General features: G+C 42.5%; 1 protein-coding gene and 1 non-coding gene across 9 annotated transcripts in view; one reads left to right on the forward strand and one right to left on the reverse strand.

The window, feature by feature from the left end:
• The window catches only part of LOC100475400 (melanoma-associated antigen B18), a 420,370-nt gene extending 412,085 nt beyond the window's left edge, over positions 1 to 8,285 (forward strand). For all 8 annotated transcript variants that reach the window (XM_034649752.1, XM_034649751.1, XM_034649754.1 and 5 more), the window contains 3 exons: positions 5,530 to 5,603; positions 6,486 to 7,569; positions 7,681 to 8,285. In XM_034649752.1, the coding sequence (XP_034505643.1) occupies positions 6,549 to 7,544 (996 nt within the window). In that variant the 5' untranslated portion in view covers positions 5,530 to 5,603; positions 6,486 to 6,548 and the 3' untranslated portion in view covers positions 7,545 to 7,569; positions 7,681 to 8,285. The remainder of the gene's footprint in view (positions 1 to 5,529; positions 5,604 to 6,485; positions 7,570 to 7,680) is intronic.
• A 4,946-nt stretch (positions 8,286 to 13,231) lies between these two features.
• On the reverse strand, positions 13,232 to 13,359 carry LOC117797557. The gene has a single exon (XR_004622566.1). It is a non-coding gene; the product is annotated as a U8 small nucleolar RNA (small nucleolar RNA).
• Positions 13,360 to 24,336: the final 10,977 nt, after the last annotated feature.

Here is a 24,336-nt window from a genome sequence, read left to right on the forward strand (position 1 = left end):
AATTCTGTAATCGTTTATTTTTTCTCGGTGTAATAGGCAGAATTCGAAGATTGCCCTCAATAGTTCACACCCCTGTATAATCACCTCCCGTTGAATGCAGGAGGCACCTGTGAATATGATGGGATATCACTCCCTTGATTAAGTTATATTATGTAGCACAGCTGACTTTAAGGAAGGGACATTATCCTTGGTGGACTGGACCTAATTAGGTGGGCCCTCAAAAGGGGCAAGCTTCCTTCTTCATGGACAAAGAGATTCAGGGGCTGGGGATTCTACATAAGGGAGAGTCTCCACTGATGGCTCTGAAAATGGCGAGGGCCAAATGGCAAGGAATGCAGTCAATTTCTAGGAGCCAAGAGTGGCCCCTGTCTGACAGCTAGCAAAGAAAGAGAGACCTCAGCCCTACAGTGACAGGTTAACTTGATTCTTCCAACAACCGGAATCTTGCAAGTAGACCCTTCCCAAGAGCCTCCTGATAAGAATGCATCCCAGCAACAAGACACCTTGAGAGCGAGGACCCGAGCAGAGAACACAAATGAGTTGCACCTACACTACTGACCAACAGAAATGTGAGATAATAGATGGGTGTTATATTAAGCCACTGAGTTTGACATAATTTGTTATGCAGCGATGAAAAACTAGGGTAGTGGGTATCTCAAAGGATGGATCAAGACTGATTTTTAGAACTTTCTCAAAGTTTCAATCTAAGAAATATTTCTAAACAACTAGTAATTTGTGAAACTTACAAAGTATTTTCTCACATATACTTTTATTTCATCATCCTGCCATTTCGGTAAAAAGAATATCCTTATTCTCTACTCTAAATTTTTTTTTTTTAGATTTTGTTTATTTATTTGACAGAGAGAGACACAGCCAGCGAGAGAGGGAACACAAGCAGGGGGAGTGGGAGAGGAAGAAGCAGGCTCCCAGCAGAGGAGCCCCATGCGGGGCTTGATCCCAGAAATCTGGGGTCACGCTCCGAGCCGAAGGCAGATGCTTAACGACTGAGCCACCCAGGCACCCCCTAAATTTTTTTTAACATAATCTCATATAGGGTAATTTTATTGCTCAAGATTACAAAGGCAGACAGTGGAATGATGCCTAGAATTTAAAACAAGGCCAGGTATAATTATGTATTACTGCTCTTAGTGCATGAGGACAGGATCAGTATTAAACACTGAAGACTGACCGGGACTGAGGCTAGGGTGAGACAAGTGAGGTATTGACCTTGAACTCGAAATTTAAGGTCAGGGGCAGAACAAACAATCTCAGTAATCAAGATAAATTATGCTTTCATTCAATACTAAACAAAACAAAGTTAATGCCAAAAATCCATGATGAGAAAATACCACACTTTTAAATAAAGACACCATCCATGGCCTGAAAACAAGTGAGGCACAGACTGTAGGGGTCATGCAAGTGCAGGGTCAGATCCCACCTCTTTAAAACTTAAATATTTTATTCCGCACTCCCCTCACCTTAATCCTGGTCCTCAGTAACATGTACCTTTGACACTTCCTTGTCTTCTAGTTACTAGGAAGTATTAACATACTATCTTATTTCTGAAGTTTATTCAGAAACTTTCTTTTTATTTTATTTATTTGAGAGAGTGAGAGAGAGATCATGAGCGGGGGGGGGGGGGGGGCAGAGGGAGAAAGAGACTCCCTGCTGAGCAGGGAACCAGATGTGGGACTCGATCCCAGAAACCTGGGATCTGACCTGAGCCAAAGGCAGCCGCCCAAACTGCTGAGCCACCCAGGTGCCCCTATTCAGAAACTTTCTACTCAGTTATTTTGGTTGCTCGGCAAGTGGCAAAGTTGTGTGCTCAAAAATAGTTCTCCTTATCAAACTCAACACCCAAAAAACAAATAATCCAGTTAAGAAATGGGCAGAAGACATGAAAAGACATTTTCCCAAAGAAGACATCCAGATAGCCAACAGGCACATGAAAAGATGCTCAACATCATTTATCATCAGGGAAATGCAAATCCAAACTATGATGAGATACCACCTCACATCTGTCAGCATGGCTAAAATCAACAACACAGGAAACAAGAGGTGTTGGTGAGGATGTGGAGAAATGGGAACCCTCTTGCATCGTTGGTGGGAAGGCAAACTGGTGCAGCCACTCTGGAAAACAGTATGGAAGTTCCTCAGAAAGTTAAAAATAGAACTACTCTATGATCCAGCAATTGCACTACTAGGTATTTACCCAAAGGATACAAAAATACAGATTTGAATGGGTACATGCACCCTGATGTTTAGAGCAGCATTATCAACAATAGCCAAACTGTGGAGAGAGCCCAAATGTCCATCAACTGATGAATGGATAAAGTAGATGTGGAATATTACTCAGCCATCAAAAAGAATGAAATCTTGCCATTTGCAATGATGTGGATGGAGCTAGAGTGTATTATGCTAAGTGAAATAAGTCAGTCAGAGTAAGACTTATACCATATGATCTCACTCATATGTGGAATTTAAGAAAGAAAACAGATGAACATATGGGAAGGGGGAAAAGAAAAAAAGGAGAGAGCAAAATAAACCATAAGAGACTCTAAATGATAGAGAACAAACTAAGGGTTGATGGAGGGAGGACGGTGGGGGATGGGCTAGATGGGTGATGGGGATTAAAGAGGGCACCTGTTGCGATGAGTGCTGGATGTTGTATGTAAGTGACGAATCACTGAATTCTACTCCAGAAACCAATACAGCACTGTATGTTCACTAAAACTTAAATGAAAAACAAACCAAAACCCCCCACAAAATAGCGTTCCTGGCTATGTTAATCTGAGTATGGTGTCACAGGTATTGTGCTCACCAAAGACAGTGCATCCATTCCTCTGAATTAGCCTGGATCACTAACAGATATGTCCTGTGTCTCCTAAACATTGTTATCTTGGCTGGAGTTGATGTCTAAGAGAATGAGGCATGGGGATGAGGAAGCCTTCAGAAATTCAGTCCTTCACTGGCAGTGTAGCCATTGAAATGGCCGAAATGGTATTGGAGGCAACAGGTTTAAGAGGGGACGGTTTGTCTAAGTTGGACTGGAGCAGAAGGTAAAGGTGAACAAGGTCTTCAGCCACTGAAAGCTAAAACTGTTGTCAGAGGCCAAATCATTCTAGGTAACTTCTGCCTGAGAGCATGTTATTACATCGTTCACAGAGGAGCAGGATGGGTGAAGGCACAGGGGGATACGGTTCTAACAACTGAATCGTGACAAACCTGGTTTTATAACCTGACTCCTTATCCATAGTTTCAGTGTCTTTGCTCAGCAACATTTTGTATTGCCAGGCTAATTAAAACTAGAAACATGTCTAAAAAAACGACCTACTCAAGAAGTATATATTCATTCAAAAATCCAAGTATTTAATTTACTAACAAGTAAAATGAGAAGTTGGAAAATCTTTAATAAATTGAGAGTACATGTTAGCATATTTATTCAAACAAGTCAGATATTTCTGCATTGGCTACATTAATGAATAAAGTCCTGAGTCTATTAGGACAGCCCTATATTGAATAAATTTGTGACCCCAGAGAGGGAGTACTCAATTTTATCTTTTATGCATATGCATACAAGCTAAGATAGTAATAACAAACTAGTTGCTATGTCCACATTAGAATTTATAAAGAAAAAAATAAAACTCAACTGGCATACTGGTCGGTTAGCTGTATAGAAAGAACATAGAAAGTATATTCCTTCAAAGAAAACTGGCTTTGAATAAATTATAGTAAAATTTTCTATTTTCCGAAATTATAGCTATCTGTAGGCACAAATAATACGTCACGTGACAAAGACTAAGGCCTGAACATGGATTATTCCAATGCTGCTCATTAATAATTATTATTAATGGATGAATTATTCATCCAGTTACTGATTTAGTTCTCCAGCGAGATTTTTTTGTTATTTAAAATTACAAAAAATTCAATTCCGAGCTAAAGAGTTTACTGATATTGATTAGACAAAAAAAAAAAAAAATCTAGCTTTCTTTATCTATCTATATACCTAGCTCTCTAGGCAGTAAAATGGGGCAACTGTAAGTCTTACGTCAAGAAAACAGAATGGAAGGTAACAGAAGGTTCTACCTATAGATATATTTCAGCTAATAATTTCAGAAAAATGACAGAACTCCAGAATTACAACGAATTAATGGGTGACACTGATGACCCTCAGGGACTGCCAACATTACCACAAAGGAGACAACAGATGTTCTGTGTCTCCTGATGGAATTAACACAGTGTCACTTCGGGAGTAATTTTTCCAACAAAGAGACAAATAAGTAAATAAACCTTAATCTGAACAAGCGTCCTATAACTATTGAAGATAAATGATACTGAGCATCAGGTATATTGAGTTATTTTATCCGTTGTAATGTTGTATGTGATGGAGAATTTTCTATAATAAAATTATTTTATTATAAATATGTCTTTAAATTTGAAAACCCAAGTAAAATGGAAGCATTTTTAGCAAAACAGAAATCACTAAATAGGTCCATAGAGAAATATAAGGCTTTTATTGAACAATAGCACCTGAAACTGTAGTCCTGATGTATTTTCAGGGCAAATTTTGCCCTCAAACTGCACCAGGATCAGCCAGGTTGAAAGGTCATTACACCAAATGATGAAGGAAAAGCTAATCAGCACATTAAGTAAGCTCTTACAAGCCGTACAAGAAGATGGGAAATTACTCAAACACTTTAACAGGCTAACTGTCCTTGATACAAAGACCAGATAAGTATGCCCCAAGAAAAAAATATTTGAGTCAAGCTCACTCATAGACATATTCTAAATGAATTCATAGCATGTCTGGTACAGCTGCGAATTAATGCAGAAAGAGGCTGTGTCCAAGGAATGCAAAGATCATATGACATTAGAAAAAACTGTGAATTGGAATTTGCTACGTTAACAGAGAACAGGGAAAAACCTTTGATAAAAATCCGTCACCAGTTCATACTAGTAACTGTTAGTTAGCAAACGTATAATAGAATAGAACTTCCGTATTTTAAAATCAACAGCACACATACGTGAGTGTGATATGTTAAAACATTCCCACCAAAGTCAGAACTGGACATGGAGGTGTGTTACCATTTCTACTGTTCAAACCCGGACTGGTTTGCATAGCCAGCATAGAGCCATACATAGGAATACCAAAATAAAATTTATGGATTGTGAAAAGAGATAATAAGGTCCCCTAATTAATAACTCCAAAGAAATTGGCTGTCAAATACTCAAATGTATAAGGAACTTCGGGAGACTGATATAGAGCACTACAGCAAAATCAGAAGTCTAGCCACACAAAATAAATAACAGAATGTATCATGGAAAATACGCCATTCAAAACAGTAGCAATATCCAAAATATACCTAAAAAAAGAACTAAGAAATATGTACATGAGCTTAATGGAAGCAAATATAAAAGAAAGTTACTAATAGACTTAGGTAAAAGAAGTCTCAGAGCAATAATACACCACACTCATTTAAAGTGAGCAGAATATTGTACAGATGTCAATTCTCCTTAAATTATTTACAGATTTCTGCCTTACCTGATGGATTTGGCTTCGGGTCAGCAGAAGAGACACAGCCCAGCACCAACAAGGAGTCAAGGTATGACACTGAGTGAGGACTGAGGGGAGAACCCACCCAAAAAGAAAGGGCAACAGAGAGGTTCCCGCCCCGGTCAGTCTTGGAAGGTCCTAGTTATAGCTGCTCGGCTCTGCGCCCGCCTTACTTCCTACTGGGGTTCTGGGGGAAATGAAAGTCTTGGTCTGATGTGCGCTAACTTCACCAGAGGAAGAAGCCCCCATGGCCCTGCCTGTCAGGAGTTTGGAAGGACCCCTATTTGACTTACACATAATTCCTCCTCCACCACCAGTAATGCGGGGAGTCCCCCAGATCCCCACGTGAGCTTTTACGCTGGGAAGCCCAGGTGGGCGTGGCCGGAAGTGCTCACCCTGACTTCCGCTACATGTGCAGCGGAGCCTGAGTCCTCGGTGGGAGAGGTGTAGAGGTGTGGTCTCAAGCCAGCAAAGGGAGGAGCGCCAGGACTGGACAGGTGTCAAGGTGAATAACTTGCTAGACCTGAAGGGATGCACTCCTTTCAGAACCGAGGTGGCCCAAGGAGCCCCGCCCTCCTCTGGCATGCCCCGCCCCCACCCTGAACTCCTGCCTGAAGCATGGCTGTTAGGCTTAACACCCCCTCAATTCCGCCGTGGGCATTTGTGGGATGGGAGGTCTTTGTCTGAAGGGGCAGGGTCAAGTCAGCAGAGGGAGGTTTCAAAAGACCGATCCGGAATCAAGTTTAGCATTCTGAGTTAGAACTGAGGTGACAAGCCCCCGCAGAAGAGAGGAGGTGCATGGAGTCCTGCTCACCCGTTTTGTGGATTCCTAAAACTACCCTTAAGGGAAGAAGCAGAGGCACCTTTTCTGGAGCCCAAGTAGAATATCCTGATCTAGGCTATGCACACCATCTCTTCTTCCGTATTCTAGGGTGACCTCTTCATCCTCCTAACCACTTGCACTCCCGCCTGCTGTCCCTTGACCAGAGTCACCATGCCTAGAGGTCAGAAGAGTAAGCTCCGTGCCCGTGAGAAACGCCGCCAGGCCCGCGGTGAGACCCAGGCTCTGGAGGCTGCTCAGGCTATGGGAGAGTCCTCCTCCGCTGCCTGTCCCCCCTCTGGGGGTAGATGTGCTGCGACTCCTTGCCCTGCTCAGGGAACCCCATCTTCCGTGAGTGCTGATGCAGCTCTTTCATGCACCGATTCAGATGAAGGTGCCAGAAACCAAGATGAGGGGAGCCCCAGCTCGTCTGACGGTGCTGAGGTCTTATGCAGAGACCCACTAAACAAGAAGGTAGTTTTGTTGGTGCAGTTCCTGCTGCATAAGTATCAAAAGAGAGAGCCAATTACGAAGGCTGACATGCTGAAGTTTGTCATCAAGAAGTACAAGTATTTCAACGAGATCCTCAAGAGAGCCTCTGAGCACATGGAGCTGGCCTTCGGTGTTGATTTGAAGGAAGTGGATCCTGTCAGGCACTGCTACACCCTCATCAGCAAACTAGACCTCACCTTCGAGAGCACGATGCATGAAGAAGAGAACACGCCCAAGACCGGCCTGCTGATGATCGTGCTGGGCGTGATCTTCATGAAAGGCAGCTGCGCCCCCGAGGAGGAGGTCTGGGAGGTCCTGAATATGATGGGCGTCTATGCTGAAAGGAAGCACTTCATCTATGGGGATCCCAAGAAGGTCATCACGCAAGATCTGGTGCGGCTGAAGTACCTGGAGTACCGCCAGGCGCCCGGCAGTGAGCCGCCACGCTTCGAGTTCCTGTGGGGCCCGCAAGCTTACGCCGAGACCAGCAAGATGCGAGTCCTGGAGTTTTTGGCCAAGGTTCATGATACCGTCCCCAGTGCCTTCCCGTCGTGGTATGAAGAGGCTCTGAAAGATGAGGAAGAGCGAGCCCGAGCCCGAGCCGCAGCCAGAGCTCAGACCGCCGCCATGGCCAGTGCCCGTGCCCGGGGCCTTGGCCGGCAGCTTCTCCCAGTCTAAGTGAAGTCTGCGGCCGGTTGAACAGGTGCATCGCTGTTTTAACCGCGGAGGGGCGGGGCTGGAGAAGCGTGTGTCGTCTCTGTGTTCCTCTTGTGTATTGGTAACGTGGAATTTCACCTTTTTTTTTTTTTTGTAGGTTTTATATCAAATGTTGAAGTTTGAAGCAGATTGTTTTCTTTGTGGAAGGACCGAGCAGTCAACATTCTAAGTAATAGATGGCCAGGGTGGATCTGGAAGGAACACAGTGAATATCATCTTTGTGTTCCTGTTATATCTCATAAACGTAGAGGTTTTTTTTCTTTTCTTTTTTCTTTTTTTTCTTTCTCTTTTCGTTCTGGTTTCTTTTTCTTTTTGTTGTATTTCAAATGTTACTTCTTTAACAAAGTTTACATAATTTTCCAGTCTAAACTTATTAATAATTTTGGTTGTTTATTGCTACTTAATAGGTTTAAGATTAGGAGTTTTATTATTTAGTAAAACAAATGGGGAAACCTTTCATAGTAACCAAAACAGAACAATAGAAATGGCATTGTAACAGGCATTCCCTTGGAAATGTGAAAAAATTTAGCCAGTTAAATTACTGGGATCAAAAAATGGAGGGGAAAGAAGTAAAAGAGGTTCCAGTCTTGGTTTCCCCTATATATTTTAGTCTGTTCTGTAAGGATAGAAGATGCATACATGGATTTGTTTGGCTTATTAAAGTGTTTAAATACTAGAATTCATGCTTGCTGGCTCATTTATTTTCCAAATACTAATTGAGTGTCTGCTCTGTAAAAGTCAGTGTTAGAAAAGGGGAAGCTGGGATGTAGAACTCTCCTGGCCTTAGACTGTGCAGTCCAGGAACAGTAATCATATAAAGATGGTGAAGGACCGTTTAAGACCTAAAGGAACAATAAGAAGGAGGAAAGAGGTAAGGAGGCAGAGAGAGGGTTGGGAGAGGTGGGGCGGGGAGGGTGTCTGGCTGAGCAATACGATATAAATTCCCTGAAGAAAGGCAGTTTGGGATTTTTAGGAAACTATGAGTCCCTCAGAGGGATAGACTGTTAGTTTAAGCTGCATGGTGGGTCACATGGGGCTGTGGGACTGGTGAGCAGAGGCCAGACAGACAGATGGTTTCTCGGTGTCGAAGGATGTGAAATGCCAAGTGGAATGCAAACCTGCTCTTACATTATTTTGGTATAGTCAGTAAACCAGAGGAAGACCTCCTCCACAGGCAGAAATGGAAGGTATCCTGTGTTCTTGTTCATGGGCAGTTGGACGAAGAGCACAATCTCGTCATTTTAGGCATAGCATCTTCAGGGACTACCGAGTAAGGGTGCTACTCCTTTAAGGTAGGATGCTGCGAAGTTACTGTGTTGGCTTTCTTTGCTCTGAATTGGGTGGGGAACCAGGTCCCAATGCATTTAAAGGGCATTTTAATTAGATTATCATGAGTGTAACTTTGCCAATTCTAAGGGAGGATTGAATTTTTGGTGGTGGTGAGTGAAAATAGGGGTGGTTTGGATGGAAAGGCACTTGGGAAGGTCTTGGTCCTTGACACATTCTGGGACATCTGAGTTGCTTCTGGCTGGGGGAGACTCTTCCACACCCCAGTTAAGTAACTTATCCTGAACTGGGGAAAACTTCTTTAGTTTTACTTGCTAAGCAGCATTATGTGTTAATTTGGTGTTATTTGTCCTAGATAGCTGCATATTCTGTGATACCTCCTGAATTAAAAAATAAATCTCAAAAAATTAAAAAAAGAAGTAAATAAATCTCCCCAGAGGGAAGGATGGTATTGTCTGCAGGTAAAAGAAAAAAAAAATCAAATCCTATGATAACTACGATTCATTGAAAACCTACTACTTTCCAGTTACTCTGCCAAGTGCCTCGTACCCACTGCTTTTATTCCAATAGTCCCACAGGTGGGGCTTACCAGACATACTTTGCAGCTGAAGAACTTGTAATTTTCTCAAGTTCACATGGCTGGTAAGTGGCAAAGCCAGGACTCGATCCCTGGTTATGACTGGGGCCCACACTTTTCCATTCCTCCAGCCTGAGGCGACTTTCTGTCTCTTCATGTTCTAGTCTTCTCACTGGTCCAAGGTGTACCACAGGTCATTAAAAACTCAGATGCTCTAGCCACAGTGCTAAAAGCAGTCCTGGTGAAGGAAGGTGAATATGAGAATAAGGCACGATTTGGGGTTTATCTGTGGGCTTTGTTTAGTGGGGCTCCTCTTGTCCCAGCACTTGCCTGCATTACAACCCTTGTCTCCTGTGTGTTCCCCAGTGTGCCCTCCTGCCCGTATTGGAACCTCATTTGCTGACCACTGTGTCTGCTGGAGGCTGCCCCCCGCTTCTTGTGATAAAGACAGTCTGGAATCACCTGCCGTTCCCTTAAAGCCTTCCACCTCTCTGCAGGTGGACCTCGGAGGTCCCATCCCTCAGTGGAACCATAGACAGTGAAGTTTAGATACCGGCTTACCACAGCATCCCTTCCCCCATCCCTACAGCAGTCTCGAAGTGTATTGCAAATGAATGGGTGGTTAGAATCTTACTTACAGAATATGCTGGTTCTTGGGATGTCACCGAAGTTAGGGGGTTTTGTAAACAGCACAGATGCTGTCAGTAGGATTTTGCAGGAGTGTGGTGTTTGAGACTGGCCACTGAGCACATACACCAGTGACTGAGCTTACATAGATGGTCAGTAATGAAAGCCTCCCTTGTAATTTGTTCACCGTAGAAATCCCTGTGCAGCAAACATCTACTAAGGCTGAATCCCTCAGAACCCAGAGTTTTTCTAAGGGAAAAAAAAGGGTTTCTTGACAGACATACTGTCTTGGAAGAGCAATGGCTAAAATAATCTGCCATCCTGCTGCTGCACCTTATCTCAGTACCTGCCCCAGAGGAAAATGCTGGTTTGTCTTTGGGCCTAATGGCATCTGTCAAAGTGTCCTGCACGTTCAGTCATGCCAAGGATGGCCCAGTCTCACAAGTTTTGACCATGCTTCCATAGAGGGAGACCATTCTCATCCTATAGAGATTCTAGAATTCATCTAAAAGGTGAGCGCAGGAAGGTGCCATTCATTGAGTGCAAAAGGTGAGCCTTCCTTACTGAGATTTCACAGGATGCTTTTGAAAATTAAATGTGATCCAGTCTTCGAAAGCACCTGCCACATAGCAGGATTGGAAAAACATGGAAGAATTGCAAGGCAAACTGGCCTCCTTAGAAACTCCAAGAAGAGGGCTGTTTTCATAACAAATTCTAATAGTTGCTCTCTGTCGAGCACCTACCATGTTACAATTTGTGGGAGAGGCTGCAAGTGCTCATCGACGTCATGTCTTAGTCTTCTTCCTGGGCTCACGGGGAGACTACATTCCCACCTTACTTAGGAAGGGTCATGCGACTACCGTTGACAGTGAAATAAGAACAGACACAGTGTTTGTCACCTCCAGGCCAAGGTTTCTGAGAGCCAGTAGGCCTCCTCCATGCTTTCTGTTCCATTCAGCAGCAAACCCGGAGACGCTTGTTGCGAAGTGGAGCCATTTGATGGGAGCCGCCTGGACCCCTGGGTCCTCTGACAGAGGAGGCCCCCGCCAACTCACATCAGACTATGTGTATGACAAACAAACGTTTGTTGTTTTGAGCCTTGGCAGGTTTGCTTTGGATTAGCCATCAGTCACTTTATCTGATTACTACACAGCTACTATCTTTGTGGTGAGATGTATTTAAATATTTTAATAACAAAGGTTCTTGTAAAAACTTCAAACAGTACACATGAATTACAATCTCCCCTTTCCCCAAAGTTCAGCCCTGTCCTCAGAGGTAATCACAATGAACAATCTGATGTGTGTTGTTTTAAAGCTGACCTGAGGCTTTTTCTTATGTAGATGTGCTATAAAAATGTTTAAGATTTGTCATTAACAATGTACATATTGTTCTGCCTCTTAACCTTGACTTAATATAGTGAACGTGTGATATTTCCATGACAGGACCTATAGATCCACCACACTCTTTTAACTGGGCCCTAGAATTCTTTCTTCTTTTAAAATAGGTTTATTGAGATATACAAAAACCAGCTCATACTTAATATGTATAGTTTGATGAGTTTGGACATATGTACACATCCGTGAAATCATCATCATGATCAAGGTAGCAGACATATCCATCACCTCCAAAAGGTTCCTTGTGTCCCTTTGGTTATTTGTTTTTCTAAAAACATGTCATATGAAATTTCTCAAAATTTCAAGTGTTTAATACAGTACTGTTACCTGTAGGCCCAGTGTTGTATGGCAGATCTCTAGAATTCATTCATCCTGCGTACCTGAAACTTTCAATAGAACAACTCCCCATTTCCCCCTCCTCCCAGCCCACAGTCCTATTTTCTGATTCTACAACTATGATGACTTTAGGTACCTCATGTAAGTGGAACCACGCAGTGTTTGTCCTGTGACTGGCTCATTTCACTTAGCATAACGTCCTCAGGGTTACCCACGCTGCCGCAAAGGGCAAGAGTTCCTCTTTTAAGGCAGAATAATACTCCACTGTGTTGGCGCAAAACGAACAAATCTCTTTTTTTTAATTTTAAGCGAAATGGAAAAGAGTTTTACTTGAGCCCAAGTTAGGACAGCTCCCTGGATACACAATCTTCAAAAAGAGAGCGCTTCAGGGCAAGAACATTTGTTGCAGGGTTAGATATGGCTTTTTTTTACATAAAGAATTACAAATCATTGTGGCAAAGGACATTACAGAAAGTTACAGACTTTACCTTATGTTTTTAGTATGTGCAAGGCTGTGACTTTCATCTTACGGGAACCAGGGAGGTTTTTTTTCCTTCATGTTTGGAAGGCTCCTTTCTTTGTTGTTTTAGCGGAGCAGGTGTGCAGTGTGTTCGGGGCAGAAATAGAGCTCATGTTTCAAGGTTTTGCGGAGTCATTTTGACCTTGGTCAGTGTTAAAGCTTCTGTAGGAGCCTAGGAGCAGGGCCCACAAACATGATAAGTTGAAAATTTCCTTTATCAACTGTGTGTATGTATGAATGTGTATATATTTATTAAAACATACGGGGCTCCTGGGTGACTCAGTCGGTTAAGTGGCTGGCTCTTGGTTTCGACTCAGGTCATGGTCCTTGGGGTTGTGGAATTGAGCCCTACATGGGGCTCTGTGCTCAGCGGGGAGTCTGCTTGAGATTCTCTCTCCCTTTTCCCCTTCCCGACTTCCGAACGTGCTCTCTCTAAAATAAATAAATCTTAAAGACATGCATGTATATATTTATCACATTTTATTTATCCATTCGTCTTCAATGGACATTTAGGTTCTTTACATAACTTGGCTATTGTGAATAGTACTACAAGGAGGGCAAAAATGCAGATATCTCTTTGAGATCCTGAATTCCATTCTTTTGAGTATTTATACCCAGGGATGAGATTGCTGGATCATATGGTCGTTCTATTTTTAATTTTTTGAGGAACCTCCATGCTATTTTCTATAGTGGCTGCACCATTTTACATTCCTACTAACAGTGTGCAAGGCTTCAATTTCTCCAATTTCTCCACATTCTTGCCAAAACTTTTTTTTTTTATAATAACCATCCTAACTGATATGAGGTGATATTTCATTGTGGCTTTGATTTGCATTTCCCTCATAATTAATGATGTTGAGCATCTTTTCATAGACCTTTTGGCCTATTGAAGGAGACCTCGTCAGGAAGAAGATAGGAGCAATCAGGGCATTATAAGTCTTGATTACACAGACGTTAATCATATATTGTTGGAAACTCCATCTAGTTCCAAGCCCTCCCCCCAAAAGGACCAGGTAAGGATCATCCTACTTATGTTTGTGCAATAATTATTTAACCATTCTCCTCCTAATGGGCATATAAATTGTGTCCCATTTGTTGCTGTGATTAACAGGACTGAAATCAACATCTTCAAACATGACAACTTGGGCGAATGTGCATGCTTTCTCATAGGAAAGACATAGCAAAGTGCAAGCCTGATTAAAGCGGGTGAGTGTGAAGATTGGGAATTTTTACAAGTATTGAACTTCTGTTCCAAAAATGCTATACCACTTCACAGTGTGTCTAGTTAATGTGTGTGAATGCCTTATGTCCTCCTAGGCATTTTATTTATCACACTTTGAAATTTTGGTCAAACTTTGGGGTGAAAGATGGTCTCAGTATTGCTTTCCTTTTTATTTCCTTTTTTCCAAACAGGTTGAATATAAAATTCAGTGAATCCCTTACCCCTATAGAGTGGGATTCCTGCATTAATGTCTTGAGTGCCTGGATTTTTCTCAGCATACTTTTATATTTTGAAAAAGACATTCCTCCTTTACTTATAAAAGCAAGGACTTGACAGAAGGATCAGTTGCTGAGCAGTGGAGCCAGGCAGGACACCCTTAGCTAGTGAAGGTTAGAGGTCAACGCAATTGCCAGAGCCCATGAGAGAGAGACCACGTGTAAAACGTCATCTGGAGAGCCCAGGGCAGGCTGGTGGTCAGCATTCTGGATCGAGAGTTGAGCATAAAGTGGACAAAGAACCATAAGGAGAAGAGGTGGGAATGTGGGTAGGGTCCAAGAACTTCTGTTAACAGGCTTGGCAAGTCTCTGAATTGTCACCACCAGCTGAAGTTGTGAGGTGGTCCCAGTGGGCAGGTCTGCTGGATGGAAGGACTAGAGGTATGCCAGACACCCAACCCTGCCTCTGAAGTCTCTTTGCCCAAAGTCGGGCGAGCCACAGATGGCTTTCCTGCATCATGCGGTGATGCTGCATGCTGGATCCTGGGAGGGCTACATCTCTCAGCTACTGTGGTGGCTCACGGCAGCTCGCCAGTGTTGCAGGATGGGCACAGTGTTGATGGCTGCAGGAGACTGGCATTTCTCCCTCGTCCGCTGAGTTTGGGGCAGTATGAGTGGGTAGGTTTGCTAAGTGATGACAGCTGAGACGGGCCAACGGTACCCGTGAGCAGTGGAAGGGGCCTACCACTGCAGGGAGGTGGAAATCGAGGGGAGATAGGCTTAGGCCAATTGCCTCAGTGGTTCTACAGATAAAGGGCCAAGTGTGGACATGTCTGAAAAAGATGATCTAGATGGTACCTGCAACTCAGGCTGTCCTCCCTGGTTCTTGGGCTCCTGGCACACCAGAGGCCAGATGTCCTTTGGCTGTATTTGGTGGCCTCTACCGCCACCAGCTATTCCCTAGGATAAGAGGTTGACTGAGAATGCAGACATTTGTAGGGTGGATGGAGAATCTGTGATGATGGCACTGTTCATTAAACTGACCACGGATGACAGGCATACATGGAGTCCAGAGCTATATCTTTATGGTTATAATAACCTAGACTGGATGTACTGAGAGGAAAAAAATCTGTACTAGCCTTTTCCAGGTTATCACGTGATCTGTAGCACAATGTAAATCACTACTCACTGTGTAGTGTGGGGAGGATTTGTGTTTCTAAGGAAGATGCATTTATCGCCTAAGAGGCAACTGAGTGAGAGTAATGTACGGCAAAGGGGACAGGAAATAAGGTTCGTTTCCCTGTATTAGAAATTTAATAGAAGTTGTATATTCTCCCTTTCGCAGGTTTTCCATTTATTTGTGACTGCTGCTTTATCTTTTCCACCAATCACAACAGAGATTACTCCTCCCTCTCCTCCCACATTTGCATAAGTCTCATATCCCACAATCTTTGTATAGCTCTGCATTTTATTTGAAATCACTGCATCTATCAGAAGCATATTATTATCACTTGGCTCAATAAACTGCAGTTAGACCCCAGAAATTGTGTCCTAGAAGGACAGAAAACTGGATATTGGCAAACACTAATAATTGTACAAGTTACAGCCTCCCTAAAGTCTTTCATTTTGAAATAATTTTATACTTACATAGAAATTGTAAAAATAGTGCAGTGTTCCTGTGGCTCTTACAACCAGTGCAGCCAAACAAATCTGTTTACATTGTGATAGTTCATTTACCAGAACTCGTAGATTGACATTGGTAGAGTAGTATTTAACAGCAATCAAATCTGGATTTCACCAGACTCAAGTAGACAGGCAATCAGTGCTTTTTGTTATGTTTTGTTTTCTTTGGTATATAGCTAAAGACATTTTTATCCCATGTATAAATCTGTATGAATTCTACCAGAATACAGACACAGAAATTTCCCCAAACCCCAAAGAAACTCTGTATGTTCCTTCTCTTTTGAGGTTTATTTTTTTTCATCATAGTAAGTGTACTCTTTAATCCCCATCCCCTATTTCACCCATCCCCCCACTCAGCTCCCCTCCGGTAATAACCATCAGTTTCTTCTCTATAGTTCAGAGTCTATTTCTTTGTTCATCTTTTTTTTCCTGCTCATTTGTTTTGTTTCTGAATTCCACGAGTGAGATCATAAGGTATTTGTCTTTCCCTGATTTATTACATTTAGCATTATACTCTAGCTCCATTCACATCATTACAAATGGCAAGATTTCATTCCCCTTATATGGCTGCACAATATTCCGTTGTCGGTATGTATGCATAAATATATACACACACACACACACAAAATGCATAAATACACATACGTACATACACAACATTGTCTTTATCCATTCAACAATTGATGGACACTTGGGCTGCTTCCATAGTGTGGCTATTGTAAATAATGCTAGAGTGAACATCGGAGTGCATATATCATATTTGAATTATTGTATTTGTATTTTTTTGGTAAATACCCAGTAGTGTGATTACTGGATTATAGGGTAGTTCTATTTTTAATGTTCCTTCTTTATAATCACAGCAAATGTAATCCTTGGCAACCACTGATCTATTCTCTATTAGTATAATTTTTCTTTTCTGAAAATGTTACACAATTGGAATTAAAAATTACATAATTTTATGAAATGGACTTTTTCAGTTGGCATAATGCACTTGAGACCCACCCAAGTTGTGAGGATAAATAGTAATATCCCTTTTGATTGCTGAATAGTATTCCAACAGTTTTTTCATTTATCCACTGAAGGAGATTGGAGTGCTCTCTGGTTTGGGGCTATTACAAATACAGTTGTTACATACATTTGTGTATGGTGTTTTGAGTGAACATCTATTTTCATTTTTCAGAAGGGCTTGTTCTGTCATACGGTAAGTATATGTTTAACTTGGTAAGAAACAAGTAAGTTGATTTCTAGAGATCCTGGACCATGTCACATTCTCACCGTCAGTGAATGTCCTATCTAGTTGTTCTATACCCACAACAGCACTTGCTATTGTCAGTAATTTATACTTGACCTATTCTAGTAGGTAGGTGGCAGTATGTTGCTGTGGCTTAAAATTACATTATGATAATGGATAATGATGTATTTTGTCATCTCCTTATTTACTATCCATATATCCCCTCTGGTGAACTGTGTGTTCGAGCCTTATGCTCATTTTCTAATTAGATTGTTTCTTGCTGTTAAATAGAACATTTTTGGGGGTGGGGGATGATATGCATGGGTTAAAAGTGTCTTTAGCTATATAGCAAAGAAAACAAAACGTTTAAGTCTTTGATCAGAGAGGTGATTGGTAAGTATTCTCCCCTAGTACGTGGTGGAGGTGAGGTGTGTCTTAAAGTTGGGGTGGTTCTGTAGTCTGTAATAAATGAACAGGACAACATCAGTAGAGGAAAAAATTTCAAGTTCTGTCCCTATATGTTCCCAGTGTGTCTTGGGACAAACAGTTTCTACTCCTTCATTGTGTGAATCTGAGAGAGCACCAGAGAACACCGCTATCAGTACCCATGGGGTTATATAGAGACAGCACATCCGAAACCTCCTTACAGGTAAGTATGGGCCTGTATTATTATTTTAAGTAGAATTAGTGAATATCACAGTAAATCACACTTAGTAAGGCTAGTATTTTTTTTTTCAGCAAACTTTTGAGATTGTGTATATATAGATATGCACGCATACTCACAGATACACATAACTGGTAGATATCTGTGTGCATAATCACGCTGAGACTTTCTCATCAAGAAGGTAACTTTGTTGGTACAGTTCCTTGTGCTCAAATAGAAAATGAACACTCATTACGAAGGCAGACATAGTAAAAAGAACACAAGGAACTCTTCCTTGTGACCTTCTGGAATGCCTCTGAACACCTCCGAGCTAGTCTCTTGCCTTAACTTCAAAGGATGGGAGCTTGAATGGTGGCAGCAATTGCCCGAGACTGGTCTCTGGATGACACTCCTGGACTTGACCTCCATGAAGGGCAAATGCTCCGCTGAAGAGCAGATCTAAGAATTCCTGAACATAATGACCATGCAGACTGAGGGGAAGCACTTCATCTGTGGGAGCTCAAGAAGCTCATGCCCAGAGATGCAGTGCAGGAAAAGTACCCTGAGTACCACCAAGGGCCAGACAGAGATCCTCCATGCTCTGAGTTCCTGTGGGGCCTAAGTGCCCATGGAGAGACCAGAAAGAGTAAAGTCTGGGAGGTTTGAGAAAGGTCACTTAGAATGTCCCCAGTTCCTTCCTGTACCAATAGAACAAGGCTTTCAGAAGTGAGGGAGAGAGAGCAAAAGGGACTTGTAGCAAGCGTTGCCTGGTTTCTTTAGTTTGTGGTTGAAGACCACAGTCTTGGGATTGCCTCCCCCCCACCCCTACACCATGCCTTCCATTCCCATCCCTTCGGCATGCGCGCGCGCGCGCGCACACACACACACACACACACACACACACACACACACACACACACACACACACGGCACCATCCCATTTCTGCCCTTCTCCGCACACTTCTCAACCTCACCCACACTACACTGTCCCTTCCCCTACGCACAGTACACTTTTCCTTTGGTTCTCTTCTTTTTTTCTAAACACACAACGCTATACTCTCCCTTTCCTTCCCATCTCCACATGAAACACATGATTACACTATCCTTTCCCATTTTCTCTTCCCTTCCCTTCCCTCTTCACCCATGCTACCCTGTTCTATGCCTTCCTTCCCTTCACCATACACACACACAACACTATCCCTTGCCTCCCTTCCCATCTCCACATGCTACATTATCCCCTCCTTTACCTTTCCTTTTTTCCTATACACACACTATACTGTCACTCATCTTCTCTCCACACCCACCCACACGTGATGCTACACTGTCTTTCCCCAGTTTTCCCTGTTCCTGTCCCCATATACACACACTACACTATTCCTTCCCTCTCGTGTGCTACCTCCTCTTTTCTGTATGCACACACACTATACTGTTGCTTTCCTTCCTGCTCCATCCGAACCGTTTACTCCTTTCTCTCCCCTTTCCTTCTGCACATACACATTCTAGGTGGTCACTTCCCTTCAATTCCCCTTCTTCTCACACACACTATATTCTCCCTTCTCTTCCCTTTCCTCAACCACACACACACAAAATACATTATTCCTTCCCCTTCCTTCTCTGTGCAAACAGTCTACACTATCCCTTGTCCAACACACAAACTACTCTACTTATTCACTTTCCTCCTTTTCTACACAGACACACACACAACACTACACTATCCCTTCCCTGCTCACCCATACTCCACTTTCCTTCTCCCAGCCCCAAACTTTCTTTACCTCCCTCCCAATCACACAAACAATAACTCCTCTCTTCCCTTCTCCACACCCAGATACTACATTATGCTATACTTTCAGGTTGTCTGTCGCCTCCCTTCAACACTACCGTGTCCTGTCACCTCATCTCTCTTGCCATTCTCGTCATGGTCTGTCTTTTCTTGTGCCGAAGCTGTTCAGTCAGCCCTTAGTTCTGCTTCAGAAGGAATTGTTCCATAAATAGGTGTAGATTTGGTGTCTCCATGGAGGAGGTGAGTTCAGGGTCTTCCTACATTGCCTGCTTGGACCAGAACTCTCTTATTGCTGTGTGTCAGGTTTAAGAGTAGGAGATATGTAGTTTCAAAAGAAATCTGGCAACTCTTCCCTCTTATTTTATGATACAGAACAGGGTATCACTGCACTGAGTGGGTGTTTCAAAGACGGATAGATGACTCATGGCTTTCGTAATACTTTCAGTCCGTCACACTGTAAAATTAAAAGATGCAAATGTGAATTTGCTTAACTTACCCAAGAATGCAGGAGAAATTAAAACTTAAATGAGATAACATGTTCATTGGCTCATTTATTCATTCTCTAAACATTAGCTGAACACATGCTCTTTGGAAGACATGTAGATATTCTTGAGGTTGCTGTGGATTTTGTGTCTAGGAGCAGCTGGAAGCTACAAGATACCAGGGTAGTATAAGAAGGATGGAAGAGTTGCAAGTCCAGGTAAGAGCAGGTAAGTGTCCATTTAGACATTTCGAAAACCAGTTTTCCAGTGGAAAGGAAGTTTTAAGCTTAGCTATGTGGTGGATGAGGTAAGGCTCTGGGAGACCCTCACATGGTGTGTCTCAGTGTTGAGAGACCAAAGCATAGGATGTAGGATGGCTCTTCACAGTTACTCTTGAATCCTGGATAAACCAGAAAGTAAGTTTCCACTGGGAGAGGCAAGGTAGGTGTTACACGTCCTTGCCTCCGTGCATTTGATCACGGTTTGCAAAGTAATTGTTTTATATTCTCAACTCCAAATCCATGCTATCTTCCATTAAAAAAAAAAAGGAACGAAAGATGAGGGGCACCTGGCTGGTTCAGTCGGTAGAGCATAGAATTCTTGATCTTGGGGTCGTGAGTTACAGCCCCATGTTGGGTGTAGAGATTACTTAAAAAAGAAGGATGACTCAGAGCATGGATACAAGAACCCCAGGATGGAGGTGATCGCCTGGGGAATTAGGCTGTGACATCGAATCAAGGAACTGACAATAGTTGTTCAGTGGTATTTCAGAAGTGCTGTTGTCCATTGACTCTTGTAGTTCCCATGTGCCTGTTTCTCCACCAAAGTGTCTACAGATGTGATCCTACTCCTCTCCTGCCACTGTACATTGCATGCGTTAGAGAGTGAGGTGATGAGACTTGGATTTTGAGCTGATGTTGTAGTAGGATAAGATGTTTTGGGATCTGGGGAGAGGGTGAATTAATTTTACATAAAGTAGGAACATGAGACATTGGGGCCCAGAGGGTGGACTGGGGCAGACAATCTGTTGAGGCTCCTATGATCCCCATCTCCTGGTGATGATGTTTGTGTACTCATATCCTTAAGGGTAGGTAGGGCCTGTGACTTGCTTCTAACCAACATTCTAGCAAAGGTGATGAGATGGCACCCCCATGATTACATTGCATTATATGTGTTGGGGAAATAATGAGAAGCAAACTACCATGCTGACTCAAAAATTCGTCTCCACAAAATATATGTAAAATAAAAGACAAATCGGACTTAGTAAGGAGAGACCTTCCTTCATAAAGGGAACTATTGCAGTAGGGAGAATATATGCCCATAAGATCTGCGAGAATGTCAAGCGTTAGTTAGGCCAAAAGAGTTTTCCATTTGAAGCGAGGATACACAAAGCTGTGTATGTGGGGAAGCAGGATAAAGGATGGTGTGATTGGACAGAAGATCAGAGAATGTTTTACCCTGAAGACAGCCTATTCGCAAGAGGGGTTGTATGCTGGCTCAGCTGAGGGTGGGCCTGGAGGAGGAAGAGAAGCTTAAGCAAAGTTGGGCTAACCATTTATGAGGCCAAGAATGGGATTTTTGAGTACCTGTGTCTGGCCTTGTCATAGGTCAAGAAAGGAGCAGCCGTGTGTCTTACCTAACTCATATGGAGAATGGATCTTTGAGGCCAGCTGTTTCCTGGAACACAAAGGAGGTGGACTTCTTAACCTTCACTGTCGTTCCGGATCACAGGGCTCAGGTAGTGTTCAACATTATCATATAGGAGAGAACAAAGTTTTATTACTGAATAAGCATTAAACTGGACTATGATGTACATCCTAGGCAAGTAACTGAAGAAAAAGCAAGGTCAAAAAGAAATCTTATTCTTCTGTGTCGCCAAGCAGATACAACCCTTTCTATACATTCTCTCCAGAAGGAAAAGTAGTCCACAAGGAAGAGGACTTGATGTCTCCATGTGTCACACCTATTTCTTCCTAAATGCACCTGGTCACTGGGGTGGTCCTCTGTGATAGCCTTTATCCCAAGGAAACCATTCCTGGAATGTAACATTGGTAAGAAGCTTCTTCAGCTTTTCCAAGAGAAAGGTTTTCTGTTTACACTTTTCCTAAAGTAAATGCTATTTAAAAAGGAGGGGGGATGAGCCTCCCCTCCCCTTTATTGTGGCACCAGAAGAATATAACTTTATTTATCCTTATAATACCCTACCTTTGTTACTACAAAATAGTATCAGTACAGTCTTACAAATTCTCTCCATTGCCACTTCTCCCTTTCTCTGGGCAAGTTGCAGCCATCTAAATAGCCACCAAGTCCGTGGTAAATTATAAGGCAAGGCAATTACAAAAATAAAGTAGGATAAATTCTGTACATTATTTGCCTTGGGGGAAGAAAACTTTAAATACAGCATTCTAATAGTGGATGGCTGAAGCGGATTCTTGATTATCAACATGCAAAACTTCATCATATATGAAGTTTACAAATTGTTGCCATGCTTTATTGCCTAAGTTAACTATCTGAGTACTATTTTTGTAATTCCTTATAAAATATTACCCAACTCTAGAGCCTGGTAATCTCAATTTTTAACTAAGGGTTGTATTTGTCTTGAGTTTCCCTTAGTCATATAAGTAACATCTACATGGTGGCTTAGGCCCTTCAGCAACTGCTCCATCTCCCCCAAAGAACTTTTCCCACATGTGAAACACAGACACCCACAGCCATTAGCTAGTATTCAGATCTGATTAAGAGATGCCTGTCAAAGGGTACAGTCTGAGTTTTTGGAGTTTACTTACTGTACCTGACTGTTTTTACGCCTTGAGGACGAGCCTCTAGGAATAATAGCCAGTCTTTGTTTATTATCTCTATATATTGGGGCTGGAGAGAACATATATCCCAAAGTGAATGGGGTGACACTTGGTCTGTCCTCCTAGGTAACAGCTTTGTTCCAGACTGGGAGCTGCTGGCTGGGCCACGAGGCCCTGGCCTCTCAGAGCAGGTCTACCTGTTGGGGCCGTGTAGCCCCCAGGGCACCCGCGGTGCAGGGAAGGGTATTACCTCAGCTTGTAGCCCAGCTCCCACACTGCTTGCGGCCACTACGTGTCTGATCAATAAACAGGCTGCCCCACCTGGAAAAAAAAAAAAAAAAGTGCTGGTGGTCCCCATAGGAAGGGCTGGTTTTTCTCATACCGAGGTAAGAAAAATGTAAGTTACATGGTCTTTTGGTTAACCTTCCCATACTGACATTTATCATCTTAACACCTTTTTTTGTTTGTTTGCTTTGTCCCAAGTGACAAGTTGAACTACTCTTGATCCTGTTGCCTTCATATGAGGGCATCAACTTTTCAAGCTCTCAATTATTCCGTAATCATGTTTCTTTATCATACTGCTTTCCTATCTACTGGGTGTGTGGATGGATGACACGAAGAAATCTCTACAAGAAATCTTGGAGGTCAAACCTTGGCTAAGACATAAAGTGAACCCAGGCTAGAGCATGACCTACACAAATGTGTATCCTCAGGGCAGGTAATTCATTAGCAGTCAACAAAGGCATGCCTTAGTCCCTCTGTGCAGGGAAAGCCACTGACGAAGGGAACAACGCATCCAAAAGATCACTGCCTCCTTCCTTCCAGGACCTGATTTAATGTGGGGAGCAGACAGTGTGAATAGCTGAGAAAAGGGCCTTTAATTCCTTTATTTCCTCTTTTTTTTTTTTTTTCAGTTTTTCCTTCTGGCTATTCAACTCATATTTAACTTTCCTATATGAATCCCATACATACCAATAACTAATTTGGTTGAGATGAGGCCCTTTTGAGAACCTCTGCAAACACATTAATTCATACAAATTAAAAGAAAAGAAGTGTCCTCAGGCCACTGCAGGACTAGATTCTTATAGGTGTACTATTCCTAATGTGACTGACAGAGAGAGGACATGGTAAAGACAAAGAAATGTAGGTGACATTCCCAGCTTCCCATATTTTTCCAAAATCAAAGCTAATGGTGATCCTAATGGGATTTTAGATCCCATATTCTGCTTATTTAATAGAAAAATCTTGAATTCAGAGAGGTTGGTTTCCAAAAAGCGGAGAGTTAGAAGGGAGACTTTATAAGTTAAGGTCTCTTACCTGACTATTGTGTGTCCACAGAATTTCTTACTTACGCTATTCAGGAACTTCCAGAAGTCTTATCCTCATGGCCAAATTTGTTGGGGTAGTTAACTGAAAACAGAATCTCCTGCCACCTCAGGAATGCCTCTCCACAAAACATAGGAGAGAAAACAGTTGTATTATTTAATAGGCATTGAACCAGAATGTGACACCCATCACATTATTAAAGACAGAAAGTTATCTCACTCTTTTATAGAGCCAAATAGATATAACCCATCACATCCATGATCTTAAGCTAATAGTAACCATTCCTCAAGTAAGAGGACTTGACGGCACCATTTACTATACAGAGTTCAGCCTAAAATCACCTGCTAATTTAGGGCAGGAAAGCACCTTTGTTAGCTAATTGCCTTCATCCAAATGTCATTCTTTATGACAGGAGCCAGTTTTTTACAACTTGGAGAGAGGCGCTGAAGTTAAACTTTCATGGAGACTGGGAGATAGGGATGCTCTTTTACTTAATGTTTACATTTCAAGGGCCCGACTCCCAGTTACTTGAGAAAAAATTCCTAGGCTGTAGACTGGCAGGAAGTGTCATCAGCTCTGAAGAGTGAAGCAGAGAAAGTTTTCACAAGTTTTCTAAAATAAATGCTCTAAAA

This window comes from Ailuropoda melanoleuca, chromosome X, assembly GCF_002007445.2.
Source record: "Ailuropoda melanoleuca isolate Jingjing chromosome X, ASM200744v2, whole genome shotgun sequence".
NCBI classification, from domain to species: Eukaryota; Metazoa; Chordata; class Mammalia; order Carnivora; family Ursidae; genus Ailuropoda; species Ailuropoda melanoleuca.